This window comes from Gavia stellata, chromosome 8 (assembly GCF_030936135.1).
Source record: "Gavia stellata isolate bGavSte3 chromosome 8, bGavSte3.hap2, whole genome shotgun sequence".
In the NCBI taxonomy this organism is placed as follows: domain Eukaryota; kingdom Metazoa; phylum Chordata; class Aves; order Gaviiformes; family Gaviidae; genus Gavia; species Gavia stellata.
This window is the reverse complement of record NC_082601.1, coordinates 31,403,154-31,422,012: the sequence shown is the minus strand read 5'-3', so window position 1 is coordinate 31,422,012 and position 18,859 is coordinate 31,403,154. Positions and strand designations below refer to the sequence as shown.

Genomic DNA, 18,859 nt, shown 5'->3' with positions numbered 1-18,859 from the left:
ACATTTTAATACAAATCCAAAATTATATTCCTTTTTTTTCCAGTGAGATTATTGAATATTCACATACAAAACCCAATCATATTGGGAAAATTAAGTGGCAGAGTTAGGTATTAGGTGAGAAGACTAAGAAGTAACCTAAATTGGGTTTTCAGTGCAGCATATGAAGATACAAATGCTTCTCAGCAAACTGAATGGCAAACACTTTTTAACATTGGCAAAACAATGAGTTTTCCCCATTTTGTGGCTTAATAGTTTTGTTGGTATTTTCTGTCAAAATGTCAGCCTCAGATAGCCACCCAGACCAGGGGGTGTTTAGCCCCAGTGATTAAAGTATGACAAAGATATAGGCAGCTGAATTAAGGGCACTGGAATTGAAAGTGTCAGGCATCCTTAATTATTGATAGCAGTATTTGCCACAGAAAAACTGAAAGCTGTTTGCTTTACATTATTGTCAATCTATAGATTCAAAGCCAAATTCTCTGTAAATAGCTGGCTGCTTACAGAGAAAGGTTGATAGCTGTGGGACAGGGGTTCTTGACCATGTGTTTGTACCACCACTAGTTCACAAGCTATTTCCAAGTGATCAGTGAACAGTGCTAGAAAAGCGAGACATCCACATGCGTGCTTAATCTAGAAAGGGATGCTGCTGCCAGTGTCATTGGTGACCTCCAAGCAAGCTAAGTGTGCAAACACCTCCCTAAGTATTTTTTATCACTTTTTTAATAATTTCAGCAATTGCAGGATCTATTCCTATATTTTTTGCTTGGGGGCTATTTATTACCAATCTTGTTTATTAGCCCATTGGAATGAATTGAAGATGTTGCACCCATGCAGTCTAGAAATTCACCACTGCGCGAAGAGCCAGCATAACAGTCCCATTTCTGTCCAGTTAAGTAGAACTGCCATTGTTTAAGAACTTCTTTTGACTTCCAGTCTAGTGTCTGTTAGACCTTGCACCTGTCTATATGTCTAATTATTTAAATCTGCCATATTTCCCTCTCAGAGAATGGCTGAACATCAACCAAAAAGAACTCTGTTTTTTCATGGGGAGCGAATGACATGGATTTCTCCTGTAAGCTTAGATGAATTACTGGATCTGAAAGCTGCCCACCCCAAAGCACCTCTTGTGGTTGGGAACACCAGTGTGGGTATGTATACAATCAGAATGGCTCCTGTTGCCATAGTTCCAGTGTGCATGGGAGGAGTGGGACTATGTTTATCATTCTTTTTGCATTTTCATCCTTAAGCGTGCTCTCCACTATGTTGGAGTTGTTATTATGGGAAATGTCTTTTGTCTAAGTCTCTTCCTATCTGGTAGGACCTGAGATGAAATTTAGAGGCGTGTTCCATCCAATTGTTATTGCTCCTGCAAGGATCCCGGATCTGAATGTGGTGAAATGCACGAGTGATGGTCAGTAGACATTACTTTGTTCAGACATAGGAGATTCCTCTGCAGTAAGGGATGCTGCTCCATTCCATAGTGCTGAAGGTGTGAAGTGCTATGCAACTCATTCCTAAGCATGGAATTTCCCCGGTCAAGGTGGCTATGACCACCATCCCAGTGCATGTTACAGTTTTGTCTTCATGACACAGTGCAGTACTGACCAGCAATATTATTTTGGGCCCCATTAGTCATAATAGCGCAAGGGTAATTATTCTGGTAATACTGGTTCTGGTGCTAAGTCATGCAATATTTGCTTTGTGATCTCTGTACCATGCTGTGCTGTAGAGCAGAGAGAGACCCATGCAGAAGCATAGAAAGAGTTAGCAACATTGCATGCTTGTCTACATTAGAAAAAAAGGCTGTGATTAAACTGGCATAGCTAATATGCATTAACTAATCTTGTTCTCAATCATAACAGCATTAATTATTGTAGATTAATTACTGTAGATTAAAATTTTGTACCTCAATTTATATATTTAAGATAACCATGGATATTTTTTTAGTTAAATTTAGACTAGGTTTTAGTTTTTAAATAAATTCTATTGAAAATTAGAAATTCTATTGAAATAAGAAATAACAACTAGAAATAGGTTTACTTACCATAATAGCCTAAATTAATTAAATCTAAATTACATTGTGGAAGTTTACTGCCAAAGTTTTAAGGAAAATCAAACCCTCTCTCTGATGAAAATTACTTGCTTTATGCCTGAAGCCACTTTTTTGAAGTGGTAAACTGTATTTGACAGTTCTGTAATTGCATTTAGAGTATCTTCCTCATTTCAGATCACTCATCCACTTCTAGTCAATGACTAGTTTGTTCTTAGCTGAAAAGTGGTTGGGAATTGAAAGGAAGCGGGGAGAATGTCTACTGCTGCTTTTAATCGATAAATAAAACCTAGTTATGAGAAGGTGAGACTTACTAGTTCTAAAATGAGAGACATGCAGTTTAGTTTGCCAGCCAGAAATAGTATTTCCTCTCTTTAATCAGATTTAAATGTAAAACATGTTTTGATTAAATTTTTGTTTTAAAAACACAAAATTTAGTATATAATTTGATTTAAATTTTTGATTGAATTCCAGTGTTCATTCAAAACATTAATACATTACATAAATAAAGTCTATTAATAATTTTGAATAGAAAGGCACTATTTACCATTTATAATATTGAAATTTTTATAAAGTATAATCTTAAAAAAAAGTATAACTACTCAAATAAATGCATAGTTATAGGTTGTCTTTCTAGTGGGAAAAAAAATACCATATTCAGTGTTAGGACTGTTTGGGGTTTTATACCTTAGGAGAATAACTAGAAAGCAAAGCAAGATCAAATTATAATGAAAATCAAGTTTAAAAATAGGAGGAGCCTGTTGAAAGCATTTTGAAGCTGACTCAATTTTGGGTGAAACATCACCTAAACATTTACTCAATCAAAGTTGGTGCAAGGGAAACAGTTGGAATGGGCAGCTGGAAGCAGAGAAGTAGTAGAAGTGGTGAGCTATTAGCTCAATTTCATCATTTCATGGAATTTTACCCTCAGTCTCCTGAAATGAAAGGTCACAGTGCCTTTAATATGCAAAGGCCCCTCTCCTTATATCTGCCTGTATTCCACATAAGCAGTCCTAGCTCTATAGTCTGAACATAGTTTAAAACCCAGGCAATGAAGTAACATGCGCATTCCACTTTCATGATCTTTTGGTTACAGGTTTAACTCTGGGAGCTGCCTGCAGCCTCTCTCTAGTGAAAGACATCTTGACACATGCAATCTCAGAGTTTCCTGAAGAGAAGACAAAGGTTTTGTGTGCTGTCTTACAGCAATTAAGAACTCTGGGTGGAGAACAGATAAGAAATGTTGCTGTATGTTGTGTGTTACTTGCAATAACAATTGTAACAAATTGTAACGAATCTGAAATTGCTCCTGACCACATGTAAAACTTGCATTTTTAATTCTCTTTTTAGCAGTGAATTTTCAATCAATACATATTTTTTGAGCTTTCGATATGTATAAATTTGTGTACAGTCTGCATGTTATATTGTCACTTAACATAAAAATGTGAAGGTGATGGAGAAAGGTGACATAAATTTCTTTTTTTCAAGTCATTAGGTGGAAACATCATAAGTAGAAAATCAACCTCAGACTTGAATCCTGTTCTGGCAGCTAGCAACTGTATGCTCAATCTGGCTTCAAGAGGTAAGCAGAGATAGCCTCTCTCTATAGTAGTGCCAGAGGTACAGGATCCTGTTGTATGTCGAGAGGGGAAATAACAACAGGTGAGCATTTCTTAAGGGACCCTTTTCCCACTCTCATACAAGATCACATCTGCAAGAGAAGCAATTTGCAAATGAAAAACATGTGAAAGATTCTCATGTCAAGGGTAAGCATTCAGACCAACCAGATCACTTGTGCTTCTGTGGGCAGTGAATTGCTATAAGCACTCATAAAACCTCACAGATTGAGCAACTGCGTACTACCTCCCCACCTCTCTGGTAGTTTTTTTCTGTAATTGGTGCTTTGCCCTGGTTTTAAGATCACTCTCTGGCCCTGAGAAGAACTCTGGCTTCTTGTTCCTCACAGATACTTCTGATACAGGACCTTTTTCCATGCCCACTTCCTCAGTTTCCTTCCATCACTGTAGATATACTCCCCTCTACCTGCTCCTTTTCTTGTGCACTACCTTACCATTGGAAGGTTGATGAAATTATTGGTAAACGCGAGCTATCTGGTGGCCTGGAATTGCATGCTCTCCCTTCTAGACGGCTTATGTCCTTTTTGCCCTTAATCCAGACAGGGTGCATGTTGCCATTTCAGAACATGTAATACTCCACTCAGCACCCTGAAATACACATTCTTTAAGGGATTGTTTCTGAGCCAAGATTTCTTGGAACAGATACACAAAAACTTACGCTGTGTGATTTCCATGACTTCTTCCTGCATAGTTTGGCATGGAGAGGAAAAATACCTGTCCGAATGTTATTCTGACAAGTGAAAGTACAAACATTTGCATCTTTCTTTACCAAATGGTAGTCAGTGAAACATAGGAAAAGTGGATTGTTCAAGAAAAGGAGGTTGCAGAAACACCATTAGTTCTTAGTATTTATCTTAGATCACAGTGTAAGAGAAAATGCACCTTTCTAGATGCTGGCAGGCTCACAGGTGGGATTGGACAATAATCTTTATGTATGTAAACCAAGTGTATTCTAGATGGAATTGCAAAGGCAAAAATCCAGAAACACCAGTCCTGCTATTCCTAATAGTGTTATTTTTCTGATTCACACTTCAGCAAAATAAAATTCCTTTACTAAAGCTTTGCTGTCACACTAGTTACAATTGAGGAATGCAATTTTAATGCTAAATGATATTCTAGGATGATCAAGTTACAGTGTCATCATCACATGTAACATGAAAAACATGAAGAAAATAACCTTGCTGTAAAGCAGCCAGTCTTGAAGTATCGTATTGTGTTCATTGAATGTGAGGGGAGTATTTTAATATATGAACCTTTTAAAAATGGCACAGAAGATTATCTGGTTATAGAAAGTTTTGGGGTAGGTCAGGGCTACTGCAAGATAAATATTGTCTAGTAATAAGAAATTATTTATTTAAAAATGCATTGGACCCCTTAGGTAGCATGTGAAAAGTACAAAGGACACAGAAGACTAGTAAAAAATTTTGAAGTCAAAAGAATTCGACTTCATCTGTAAATACACATCATTAAATTGCATACTGGTGAATCACTGTGAATTTCCATCTGTACAATGTTTATGCCTCTGTGTTCTTGCAGAACAACAGTGCTACTTGACAGTTGTGTTATGGGTACAGTTGCAGTCCTACTAACAAAACTCCTTGAGCCAATGGAGCTTGTTTCACCAATGAATCAATTGTATGTGTTACAATTTTAGAATAATTTTAGAATTTTTATAATTTTAGAATCATCGACCAAAAAGAGAAGGGAAAAGGCAATAGCATTTATTCCCTTCTGGACTCCTAGAAGCATTCAGAAGCTCAGAACAACAACAACAACAACAAAATTTCTTTTTTACTTCTGCAGCTGTTCTCTCCCACTCAGTTTTCTTCCTCATTCTTTATGTTTTAGAAGGAAAGGTAGTGATGACAGCAGCTGCAGAGATTTGGAACAGATTCACAGGAATGGGGATGGGATCATTGTGACAGTATCAGAAGGGAGGATTACGGAATGGGGATTGATCTCTGGGTACTTTCTTAGGACTCCATTGTTGTGATACTATGGAAGATGGAGCAGTCCTTTGTATTTGTAGAGCATATCACTGATAATTTGTTATGTAAACTCTGCAGTTATTATTTACTCAGGAAGGCTGCAGGTATTTCTTGCCATTTAAAATATGATTGATGTATGTTAATTGCACAATTGTACAGAAGTTTCTGGATTTGGGATTTTTTTTAGGAAGAAAGCGACAGATTCCTTTGAGTGATATTTTTGCAGATGGAGTTGGTAATAATACCATTATGCCAGAAGAGATCTTAGTCTCTGTCCATATTCCCCATTCTAGGAAGGTAAGTTACTAGTGTGTTTAGATTTTCTTTATGCAGAGTTGAAGACTGTTAAATAAAGAGCAGGAGGGGGCATAATCCCTATGTTTAAAGTAACACTATTACTGCTCACTTTCTGAATTCCTCACATTTGATCCTGTCAGTGCCATACTATCTCCCAGTTTCAGCCAAAACTCAACAGGTAGTTGGTGATATATAAAGAGTGATATTCAGAAAAAAGTTTACCCTAAAATGACAAGGGCAATAGCAGTTGTCTAGACCCCCTACAGAGAGGGGTCTTGGACAAGCTGCCATAGTCCTCACCAAAGCAGGCTGCTCACCTGTGGTATGGTTGTCTTCAAGGTAGGTAAAGCATTGTCATCTCTTGAGGATTTTTCTTAAAGTGAGATAAGATAGGACACGTGCGTGGTACTTCCATAAAACTTGCTGAACTGAATAATAGTCTTTAACTGGTATTGTGTTTGCAAGAGTGGATATGGGATCTCATAAGAGAATTCTGGTCATATTTATGGGTCATAATTATGGGTCATAATTATAGGTTATGTTACTCTGGGTCATAATTATGGGGCACAACTATGTGTCATGTTATCTGAGTACTCAAGTTGGCAAAGCTTTGAAGCCTCTAAGCTTTTGGTCTTGTTATAAATGCAACTCCACTCCACAAGATCCCTGTCTTCCAGCTATCTACCATGAAAAAATCTAGGTCATCTGAACTGAGTAGATGATGGAGGATTGGGTATGGGCTGCCAGAAAATCAAAGATGGTAAAGCTACTGAAAGGTCAAGAGAAGAAAGTATATGGTCTTGAATGCTCAGGAAGTTGAATTTGTGCTCTTCATTCTTCATTCTCTTGCTTTACTTAGTGCAATAACAAGTTCTGCTTTCAGATACTTAACATGTCTGCAGGTTACCTACTTCTGTCTGATCTTGCTCAGGGGGAGTATGTCTCTGCATTTCGACAAGCACCAAGACGGGAGAATGCTCTACCAATAACCAATGCTGGAATGAGAGTCCTTTTTGAAGAAGGTACAGACATAATAAAGGATTTAAGCATTTTCTATGGAGGTGCTGTCTCGACCACAGTCTGTGCAAAACAAACCTGTGGGACACTTATCGGAAGGTACAATTTCTCTGCCTTTTCTATATTTCTGAATAAAGGGACTTTGAGAGGTTGGGTGTACTTCCTTGGAGCATGAAAGTACAGAAAGATTTCACTTGCCTGGCTGATGCCACGTATGTTCAAGTGAATGATCTGGTCAAACCTTAATGATGACTTTTCAGGATTGTTACATTTTGGAGTCTGCACATGGGTGAAAAGAGATATGAGATACGAGCTGTATCTCACGCAACTCCAGCGTGAAGAGAGATATGAGATACGAGCTGTGAGATAGGTGGATGAGGTATACGTAGTCAGTTGTGCACCTGAATCCAAGCATTGGTAAATGATGCTGTATTCTGTAAGTTTGATAATCCCCTCATATCAGTGTTCTCAAGTTCTTCAGTTTGGCTCTAATAGATACAAAGTTTGAGAACTTCAGAGGTGCCCAATAAACCTAGGAGCACAAGTCAAGCCTTAGCCTTTTCAACATGTCTTCATCAACAAGACCCTAATAATCTCTGAAGTTAATGCCTAACGCTCCCTCCTACTTTGCAGCATCTTTCCAAGGTTTGGAGGAAAAAAATTACAAATCATTCAAGCAGTATAAACCCATTTATCTAAATGGAGTCCCACTGGACTGTTTTATCATTTAATATGCAACTGTTTCACTAGTTGAAGTACTCATTTTTTGCTGCTTTACATGATTAAATTTATTCTAACAGATTTATATTTTGATATCTAGGGTTGTGTAACTATGGAAAACTAAATGTTGAGATACTTCAAGGATACAGGCTTGACAGAAAATGTAACAACTATCCAGCACTAATCAGATGCCTTGAAAGCACCTACAGTTTGCATCAATATTGTTATCCTCTTTTCTTCAAATACAGGACAGTATCTGCAGAATAGTGATAATCTGTAAGACTGTTAAATCAGCTTTAAAGCTGTAAGAGGTTTTATTTATTTATTTATTTTTAAAAGGCTGGCATAGCAGTCAATTCCATTGACTTAAGGGACCTCGCTTCTGTGAGCAACATTGACCTACACCGTTTTCAAAATTGCAGGCCATTACTAGAATCAATATTTTGGCTCCATTGTGAGCAGGATTATGCCTGTGGTCCATGGTACAAATGTATTACTGCAAATTGTATTTATTTTTTTGAGTCCTGGTCTGATTGTATCTATTATTCTTCCTGACAGACACTGGAATGAACAAATGTTGGATGAAGCTTGCAGACTAGTTCTTAAAGAAATTGGTCTTCCAGGCTCAGCCAGTGGTGAAAAAGTAGACTACAAGAAAACTTTGATAGTCAGCTTCTTCTACAGGTTTTTCCTGGAAGTATTGCAGTCATTAAAGACAATGGTAAATTAGTTCTCCGTGTCTGCTTTTGTGCAAGCAAATGAAAGGGGTTTTTCTATCTGTTGATGCTTGCAATTTGTACAATGTGCTAAATACTGTCTTTGAGGTTCAGAGCTACAGAAGAATGTAAGCTCATAACTCCCTAAGAGATTTAACTTTTAGGTGCTCAGACATCTTTACCTTGGACATTAGGCTTTAGAAAAAAATGAACTATGTTAATGCAACAATATATCAGTATTGAGCTCCCAGGCCCGAAGAAAATATACTGAGGTCTTACTCCATCTGTCTGTAGTTCAAAACATAAATAGCATAGAAATAAAGATTTTGCAAAGCAACTGTAGGTGTTAAATCAACCCTCCTTCCTGTATGAGTTGTTGACTGGGAGAGAAGGACTCTAAAATTTCACTTCCCAATACATTCTAGGTGTAATTTACTTATTTTTGTCTTAGATCTTTTTGTATGGGGAAAAATACCCCTTTTGCCTTTTTCTTATGTTACCTTGAGCTCTTTGCTCTGCATTACCATTACTAGGTAATTTACTGTTACCAGGAGTGATTCTGTGCCAGTTTTGATCAGACCTCAGAACAAAGCTCTTCTGACTATCCCTGCTTTATGTTGCTTACTTTAAACAAGCACGTTTGTTGAATCCAATATATTTTTAAATATTATTCAGTGAAATCTCAAAACTCTACATTGTTTTAAATTTGTTATTTTAGAGCCTTTCTCGCTTGTGAGGGTCTTGATGGAATTTCCTTTATAAAGAGTTTGTATTTGGCGATTTTGGTTGTTACCTTTTTTAATTTGAATGTTCAATATGTGAGTTTTAATAGTAATTCACTTGCTTTTTAGGATCCTTGCCACTATACTGGTATACCTATGGAATACAGGAGTGTCCTACAAGATTTCAAAACCAAAATGCCCCAGAGTATCCAAATATACCAGGCAAGTGATTTTTATCCTAAGATTGTTCTGTGCTTTACAAGACTTGGTAAAAAGTCACGGTTCAAGCATGACCCTTGCTGTGATGCTCAGGTACAAATTTTCAAAAGAATTGAAGGCAACAGGCTCTTACTGGTTGATTTTAACTGTATCTCAATTAGAAAAACCTTGTCTGTAAAAATAGACTTATATGGGTATACTCACCTCTTTTAAACAGTTCTTAAAAGATAAATATGCTGAACAAACTCCATTGTCAGACTGCTTAAACTTGGTATATTGCAGTGTGCAACCCAATTGGAACAAAAATAGAAGAAAATAAAAAAGATTGAAAAGCCCAAGTCTATAGCTCTCACTATAGTATTCTTGTCTCAAGATACACTTTTCTTAAGATCTCAGAGGGCTCTTAGGTCTTACTGTAGATTTAGGAATCAAGATGGATTTTGTGATTGCTATCTGATTAAATTAACAAGAGTGTTCAAGGAGAAGTCAGCAGTAGAGGGCAGCAAAGAACACCTTTTGGATTTTCTGAGGTCACCCTTGTAACTAGATCATGGTGGAAACTCCTGCAGGGATTTTGATACCCTCAATACGTAAGTAAAATCCTCAAGTTTTTTAAAACCTAAAGAAAATTCAAATGAAATCTAAGTAAACATCTTTTTTCATTTTCAGATATTCTTGAGACTAACATTTTAGCTTTAAATACTTTAAATTTGTGCAAGTTGTTACCTTCAGCTTCCTTCAGAGTTATCGTCAACAAAAGACACTACAGACTTACAAAAGGTGCCAGGATCAAAGGAACTAGTTCTTTATGACTTTTAGCAATTTATTCCCCACCTGCAAGAAAGTGACTAAACAACAGAAATGGAAACAATTTGTTATTCAGAACAGTTGGCACTGAGCAACAGAATTTATTTTGAAACCCAGAAAATCTGTTTTTTCACTTTAAATTTCTATCTAACTTTTGCAAGTACCTATCTTCTGTCTGGAGTTCTTCATCTGAACATTATTGAGCTTTTAAAATTAAGGAGGAAAAAAGAATGCGCATCCTGAAAGATAAATACCTGGTCATTCTGTTAGTGGAAAAGTTGAGATGATTTGGCTGAGACAGCGATTTGAGGAACTTTAGGCAGTCAAGTGAAAAATGTCTGTTCTTGGCCTTGGGCTAATAGCAGACAGTGTGCCAGAAAGTGCAGGAAGTAGAAATGTGTAGCCAGAACTTATGTGCTGGAAGCTATAGAAGAAAAAAGGTTTTGGTTGTGAGCAATTAACTAGTTCTAAATGTGGAAAAGGAAAAAGTTAGTGTGAACACTGACCCAGAAATTGGAAAAGTGTTCTGGAAGTTGGCAACAATTAATCGGTGTGCAGAATTAACTGGCAACTCTTTGTTTCAGGAAAGACTTAGCAAAATAAGGTTAATAAGGCACTAAATTCATACACAGGTGCAAGGAAGTAAAATTGGGAAGGAAATATTTAAACATGTTCTCACTGATTTACATTGATCAGTTGCAATCTTTCAGCGAGGAAGACAAATCCAAGAAATCACTGGAAATAGCTCAAAATACAACACCAGACACTGGTAAAATACAGAGCAGAATCTTGTGAGAATAATTTGGAAAATTATGAAAGCTTCATGACACCAATCAGTAAGGGAGGAAACTGTCATTCTGAAAAAGAAGTGCTGTTTGTATCACTTTGATGTAAATGATTAAGGAAAAAAATCCAAGTAGACAAACCTGTGCAAGGTTCTCAGAAGGCTCCTTAAGAGAAGAAATTGAAGAAATTCCCAGGAGCAGCAGTCAGGTCCTGCATCCACATTTGTTTTCAGTATTGAACCAGAAGATGATAATATGAACAGTTGTCCCTTCACCTAATTTTCTCATTACTGTAAGAATAACATGACTATTCTTTTTTTAACTGTTTGGGGGTGGGGGATGTGTATTTTTGACTGTACAGGACATAGAGGCGAATCAGTCTCCACAGGATCCTGTAGGACGGCCTGTTATGCACCAGTCTGGAATTAACCATGCCACTGGTGAAGCAGTTTACATTGATGACCTTCCTTCTGTAGATGGGGAGCTCTTCCTGGCTGTTGTCACTAGTTCCAGAGCTCATGCTAAGATTGTGTAAGTGTTCGAAGTGTATCTGAAGAAAGTGTTTTTATGAATTGCTGTCTGAGATTGTTGGAGCAGACTAATGAGTTATGTGTATACAGAACAGCATGCCTGATACTTGCACTGGCTCAGGTGCTGGAAGCAATATTGTCGCTCTAGTAGAAGGCTCTGTTTGGATTTAAGTGTCTCACTCCATATTACTGTAGTAATAAGGTTGAACTGTTTCTGGTCCACAAGCCAGCCTAGAGCTAGCCTAGGTACCTCCACAAAGTGCTGAGCTGTGCAGTGCAAGCGGGCACCGAAACTCAGCTTTACCAACATAGCTTTGAAATCTCAACTCTATTATGAAAAAGGAAAATTGTTTAAAATGTAGGAAACAGTGTTGCAATGTTGCATCAACAAGATAGCAAAGCCTCTATGAGGCCTTATAGCAGAAGTAGTTGGGAAGAGGATTCTATTTTGAAAAAAAACTGTTTTCACTTATGTTTTCATACTGGCAAGGTACACCTATTCTAGCAGTTTGTTCAACATTCAGGTACCAAAATGCACATATCCAAGTTGTCTGCCCAGCGTTCAAGCACCAAGATATATACAGGTGGTCTGATCAGGATTAATTGTGATGACAGAGAGGACTGGGGCTGCTAGTCCTTGTCATGTTATGGCTTATTCTTAGGTTGGTGGTAGTATGCTGGGTTTGGATGTGCTCTTTTTGGTACCATCAAGAAGGTAACATCACCCCCGTCTCTGTGAGTCAATAGGATTTATTCACTCTCCTTTGTCTTCTGATCTGGGTGTCCAGAGAAGATGCCTGTAGGTATGCTGGCACCTTGATGACTTGCTAAACTACATGCTATCAAAACAAGCCATTCTTTCTGATTCTTCTACACCCACACATTCCCATTCATTCTCCATTTCTTGCCATTTCTATTATAATTATACGAACTCTCTGTTTGTAGATGCTTATTTGTATCAGTTTGATAACTGTATAGGCTGTGAGGTCTTAGAAAGTTGCAATTGTAGCATCATAATTGTGCAGTGATTTTTATTAAATCAATGCAGTTCAGGCGGGATGATGGGACGATGATTTCCCTGTTGCATCTGGAGTATTTCCTAGAAATGAACCAGGCTAGTAGAATTTTAAATTGCCTTTGACCTGCACTTCTTTGCATGCCAGAGATAGAAGGAAAAGACATGTCTGCACCTATGAGCAGATCCTGGCAGTACAAGAAACACACCTCTGTATTCTGTTCCCTTTCTCTGTGCAACGCTTTGTAAAAGCAATGAATTACACTTCTCTCTTCCCGTATCCCAATCAGATCTATAGATACTTCAGAGGCTCTAAAAGGACCAGGTGTGTTCGATATCATAACAGCTCATGATGTACCTGCTACAAACGAGTTTTACTACTCCGATGATCCGGAGATTATATTTGCAAGAAACAAGGTATTACTACAATCTTTTTTGAACTGATTTTCTTCATTTTTACTGATTTTCTTTAGATTTTTATAATGAAATTTTACTTGCTGACTTGAATTTCTGTATTTTGTGTATGTCAGGATTTAGGCATATAAAAAGGTAAATTCTTACAATTTTTCCCACTCCCTTTTCAACTTCAAAATAGCTGATGTGCATTATAGTCTGCCTAGAGAAAAATATATAAATCAGGAGAATACAGATTAAACCTCACAAAATGATTGGAGTTTTTGGAAGAGTATATTTCATTGAAAGTTTGGCTCCAAAATCACTTACCCATTTTTGAATACTGTGTTTTCCTTGATTCCCCACTTATACCGGCATTTCTAATAATTTGTTAGCTTCATGGATGATCTAAAAATATAGAGATACTAAGTCAAAATAAAATTCTAAAAAGAAAGCGTGAATAGTGGTTACGCAAAAGAATAATATCACCAGCACATATGGGAATAATTTGAATCCACTGTTCTATTAAGTCATGTCTATTTTACAGGTGATTTGTGTGGGTCAGATTGTCTGTGCTGTGGTTGCGGATTCAGACGTTCATGCCAAACAAGCAGCTGCGAAAGTGAAGATAGAGTATGAAGTGCTGGAACCAGTGATCTTAACAATTGAGGTACTAATAACTTCTTCTCTCTTGCTTTTTTATTGTTTTATCTATATAATTAATGGAAGAAGCAGTTCACACTCTTCACTTGGTTTTTAAACATGATTTTCTAAGGAAGCAAGGTGAATATGAACATCCAATTAATTTGTCTGTCAGTCTCCCTATAAATAACTTCTCAGTCTTTTGGATCATTTTGACCACTTGTGATAGATAGGCAATAGTCTCAAAGGTATTAAGATCCCACAACTTTCATAATAATAATAAACATAAGAGTAGAAAAGGACTCTCTTAATGTTCCCAATGAGGAAAAGGCAACGAGCATGCTGGTTGTTTATAATTCTTTTGGTAGCTACCAGTTGGTCAATCAATGTGTGTATATTGGCTGAACGATTAGCTCCTGATTATCTGTAGCATTTTGTATCTGTTGTCGGGCTAGCAATCCAACAAAGTTAGGCTGGAGATGTAGGAAGTGTTGCGGGAATGTGTGAGGAAAGATGTTAGGGATATAGAACATTTTAAAAATGTGATGTGGGAGTCATAGGGGATATGGACTTATGCTGGGTTAATTAAATGAGTGGAAGTAAAGAACTAAGGATGCATTTGCAGGGAACCAGCATTAGTTCTGGTAGTCACTTTACAGCTTGTTTCCATAATGTGTGTGGGGTGTGACAGAACAGTCTTACTGGTATAAAAATAGAAGTAGTCTCTTTTTAAAGACTGGCAAATTTTACTAATATTTCATTATAGTTGAAACTCCAATGAAGTCTTATTAGAAATAAAGCAAATCATACTTAATAAGTAGATTCTACTTTTACTTAGTCCTTGTGATTTCTTCCCCTCTTAATAGCATCCCTTTTTGGATGATGGGGCTGCATTCTTATTCTGTGCTCTCATGGTCACTTGCTAGATGTATGAGAGGGAAGAGCAGGTTGAATAAACTGAATGCATTTCCTTCAGAAACTGCTATCATCAGTAAGACAAGATACATCAAGAAAAAATTGGTGGAATGGAATACACAAACTCATCAACAATGACAGTAAAGTGATGAAATACAGTTGTTAATTGATTTTGATAGCTGGTGGTTCAAACCTCTGAAGAGAATGGTGTTTCTCCTCAGAGTAAAATGCCACAACAAGCTGAGAACCTTTAAAGTACTTTAAAAAACTATTTCTATTTTTCTCCACTGCAGGAAGCTGTAAAGCACAATTCGTTCTTTGAGCCAAAAAGAAAATTAGAACAAGGAAATGTTGATCAGGCATTTGAAACTGTTGACAATATAATTGAAGGTAAACTGCAGAATACATTTGGTGAGAAGTTGTTGTCAGTATTTGGGTTTGTCTGTCTGTTCTTCAAGTCCCAGTTCTACCTTTTTTCCATATAGCCATTAGGCCTGAGAAATTTCATGGTCACCTGGAAGAAAGTGTGATTAAACCTAGATGTCTTGTGGTCCTGCTACTACCTTCAAGCTTTCTGCATCCTCTGTCCTTAAAACAGGATCGTGGAATAGTTAGGTTGGAAGGGGGTCATCTAGTCCAACTTCCCGCTTAAAGCAGGTGCAGTTAGAGCAGGTTACTAAGGGCCATGTCCAGTCAAGTTTTGAATACCTCCGAAGACGGACATTCCACAAACTCTACAGGCACCTACCTCTTCCAGTGTTTGACCACTTTCATGGTGAAACTTTTTTTCTTGTATCGAGTTGGAATTTCTTATGTTCATTGCCTCTTATCCTTCCACTGTGCATCTCTGAGAACAGTCTGGCTTGCTCTTCTCTATACCCTCCCATTAGGTAGTTACAGACAGCTATAAGATCTTCCCTTAACCCTTTTCTTCTTATGGATGGATAAATCCCGTTCTCTCAGCCTCTTCTGATACGTCCTGTGGTCCAGCCCCCTGACCATCTTGGTGGCCTTCTTCTTGACCTGGTCCAGTATGTCCATGCTTTGTTTAATTTATCTATGTTTTATTTAACATTGTCACCACTTGTAGGCAATATTGTTCTGCTATTAATCAAGTTCTATTGATGCCACTGGAACAAGACCAATTTAATCCTGCAAGGAGTTTCATCTGTGTTTGTATTTTAGATGTTGCTCCTTCACACAAGAAGTATCATAAGATTTGACACTGATTACCATAATTCACATTATGATGGTCAGTTAGTTCTTTCCTGGTTCATTTCTTCTGTCCTTTTCCCTTGGTAACACTTTTGTTTTTTTCTTTGGATCAGGGGAGGTTCGCATTGGGGGACAGGAACACTTTTATATGGAGACTCAGAGTGTGCTTGCTGTTCCAAAAGGAGAGGATAAAGAAATGGATGTGTATGTGTCAACACAGCATCCAGCAATTATTCAGGTAATAAAGAGCATTCTCAGAGAAAGTGGTTGAACCTGTGACAATAGAGCTTTTAAAGTTTGGTTTGCAAATCCATCTTCACAGTTTAGAAGCAGTAGGAACATGAAATTGCCCATCTGGATTATCCAACAACAGCTGCTTTGTACTGCTGTATCCTGATAAACACTGACCACTACACTGTGAGGATAAGGAGGAAGTAAAAGTCTCTTATTTCCCTTTAAACAAGGTACCTCATGCCTGTCATGGTTTAACCCCAGCCAGCAACTAAGCACCACACAGCTGCTCACTCATTCCCCCACAGTGGGATGGGGGAGAGAATCAGAAAAGTAAAAGTGAGAAAACTCGTGGGTTGAGACAAAGACAGTTTAATAGGTAAAACAAAGGTCATGCACACAAGCAAAGCAAAACAAGGAATTTGTTCATTACTTCCCATCAGCAGGCAGGTGTTCAGCCATCTCCAGGAAAGCAGGGCCCCATCATACATAACGGTTACTTGGGAAGACAAACGCCATCACTCCGAATGTCCCCCCTTCCTTCTTCTTCCCCCAGCTTTCTGTGTTGAGCATGACATCATATGGTATGGAATATCCCTTTGGTCAGTTGGGGTCAGCTGTCCCAGCTGTGTCCTCTCCCAACTTCTTATGTACCCCCAGCCTACTCGCTGGTGGGGCGGTGTGAGAAGCAGAAAAGGCCTTGACTCTGTGTAAGCACTGCTCAGCAGTAACTAAGACATGCCTGCTTTATCAACACTGTTCTCAGCACAAATCCAAAACATAGCCCCATACTAGCCACTATGAAGAAAATTAACTCTACCCCAGCCAAAACCAGCACAATGCTTCACTATTGTAGGCACGAAAATCTCCCTGTGGAATGCTGAGGCTGCTCCATTCCGTTAGCTTTCCATTGAGGTGAGGAGCAATCAGGACCCTGCAGAGTCAGAGTCTCTGAGGGTTTGATCAGTTCTAATAGCTGTAGGTGAGATTGCTGCTCCATGCCAAAATCATAATCATAGAATGGTTTAGGTTTGAAGGAACCTTTAAAAATCATCTAATCCAACCTCCCTGCCATGGACAGGGTTATCTTTCACTAGATCAAATTTCCCAAAGCCCTGTCCAACCTAACCTTGAACACTTGCAATAATAGGGCATCCACAACTTCTCTGGACGATCTGTTCCAGTGTCTCACCACCATCATTGTAAAAAATTTCTTCCTTATGTCCAATGTAAACCTACCCTCTTTCAGTTTAAAACTGTTGCCCCCTGTCCTGGCAGTACAGGCCTTGGTAAAAAGTCTTTCTGGTTTTTATAAGCCCCCTTTATATATTGAAAGGCTGCAATAAGGTCTCCCTGGAGCCTTCTCTTCTCCAGGCTGAACAACCCCAACTCTCTCAGCCTTTCTTTGTAGGAGAGGTGTTCCAGCCCTCTGGTCATTTTCATGACGGTAAATGGTAAAGCAAACGCTGACATAGCGTATGGTCTACATAGCAATAGCTGCAGTGCATGAAACTGATAGTATTTCAGACTCAACACTGTCATTTTGTGTTCAAAGCCTAGTTCAGTTCCTTTTATCATTTCCATTATTATTGTATTGCCAACAGACAAGAAGCATGAAGAAGTTTGTGTTTGAGGAAAATTATTTGAAGTAAGAATATTCCTGACACTAGCAAGACCTTAGATTATTAAATAAGAAATGGTTTTATTTAAAATAAAATTAAAAATTAAAATAAAATTCATGATCTTAGTAATAAAAATAATTAAAACTGTATTGTAATTCCTTTTTCTTATACCTGAAGCTTCTTACTGTTTATCTTAGTGTTATCTTACTGGATAATGAAATCCAATGGTATTATTCTTCACTCCTGTCCATGGTGATTTCACAGTTCCTATGGTAGAGATTTTAAATGTGAACATTGCTGAGTGTTGTTATCTTTTTCTTGCTTTTTAACCTAGGGTAAAGGAAAAAATATTTTCATCTGATCTAGAAAAAACAAACCTAGAAACATCTATGGAATCCTTTCCTAGAAAAGGTTTTTATTTCAGAGCCTAACTTTTAGGATTAGTTTGAGTTGGCATGTGAGATTAAAACTGGTTTTACAGGAGATGGTAGCTGCAAGTTTAGGCATTCCAGCCAACAGGATCATGTGCCATGTTAAACGAGTTGGTGGAGCTTTTGGTGGGAAACTCCTGAAAGCTGGCTTACTGGCATCAGTTGCTGCAGTGGCTGCAAACAAGTAAGTGCGGTATGCGTGTATTGGGATATGAAGAGAAAATGGGGTGAACAAGTTTTGCATTTTGGCTAAAATGCTTTCTCCTTTCCCAAAATTGCTAGCCAAAAAGTCATAAAATCCTGACTCTTCACATTTTATGACTGTTCAGTGCATTTCTTTGTTTTGTTTTGTTAGACTGCTTATGTTAAGCAGCTCTAGCCTCGACTAAATTAATGGCACTTGAAGAAATTGATATTAGCAGAAGCTAGAAATATTCTTGAAATGACTGAGCATTTCAACAGGACCAGTCCCTAACCACTGAGGCTTTCTATGTACATTCAAAATATGACATTAACCATCCAGATGTGATCTTCACTGTCACAGCAGGATGCAGCAAGAAGAGTTCATGAGTGGAACTGCTTTTAAGAACAAGTAGTTCAGTCCCCAACATCTTTCAGACAAAATTAGCTTAAATCTATTAGAGGCTATGTTTTGCTAATACTACTTGAATTAGTTAAGGAACCTTAACACATAAAGCTCCGTTCCCCACCCTCCTAATTTGGCAGGACAGTACTGGGAATTAGCTGTCAGCGGATAGTAACCTTTTTTATAAGCATAACCAATTTGCTGCAGAATGCACATCAGGCTACATCCTATCTTAGCCAAAATGATCATCTAAACGCTCAACGCGTTTCTCGTTACTACTGTCACTGTTTTACAAACTGCTCTTGGTTATTTTTTGGCCAT

The 18,859-nt window shown here is 37.9% G+C and overlaps 1 protein-coding gene across 1 annotated transcript in view; it reads left to right on the top strand.

The window, feature by feature from the left end:
- Positions 1-18,859, top strand: part of LOC104251139 (aldehyde oxidase) — a 44,272-nt gene that overhangs the window by 9,033 nt on the left and 16,380 nt on the right. The window contains exons 9-22 of the mRNA XM_009812887.2: positions 1,004-1,148; positions 1,319-1,411; positions 3,147-3,298; positions 3,539-3,632; positions 5,863-5,972; positions 6,904-7,088; positions 8,268-8,430; positions 9,277-9,369; positions 11,320-11,489; positions 12,794-12,920; positions 13,444-13,566; positions 14,747-14,843; positions 15,782-15,906; positions 18,003-18,136. Coding sequence (XP_009811189.2) covers positions 1,004-1,148; positions 1,319-1,411; positions 3,147-3,298; positions 3,539-3,632; positions 5,863-5,972; positions 6,904-7,088; positions 8,268-8,430; positions 9,277-9,369; positions 11,320-11,489; positions 12,794-12,920; positions 13,444-13,566; positions 14,747-14,843; positions 15,782-15,906; positions 18,003-18,136 — 1,811 coding nt within the window. The remainder of the gene's footprint in view (positions 1-1,003; positions 1,149-1,318; positions 1,412-3,146; positions 3,299-3,538; positions 3,633-5,862; positions 5,973-6,903; positions 7,089-8,267; positions 8,431-9,276; positions 9,370-11,319; positions 11,490-12,793; positions 12,921-13,443; positions 13,567-14,746; positions 14,844-15,781; positions 15,907-18,002; positions 18,137-18,859) is intronic.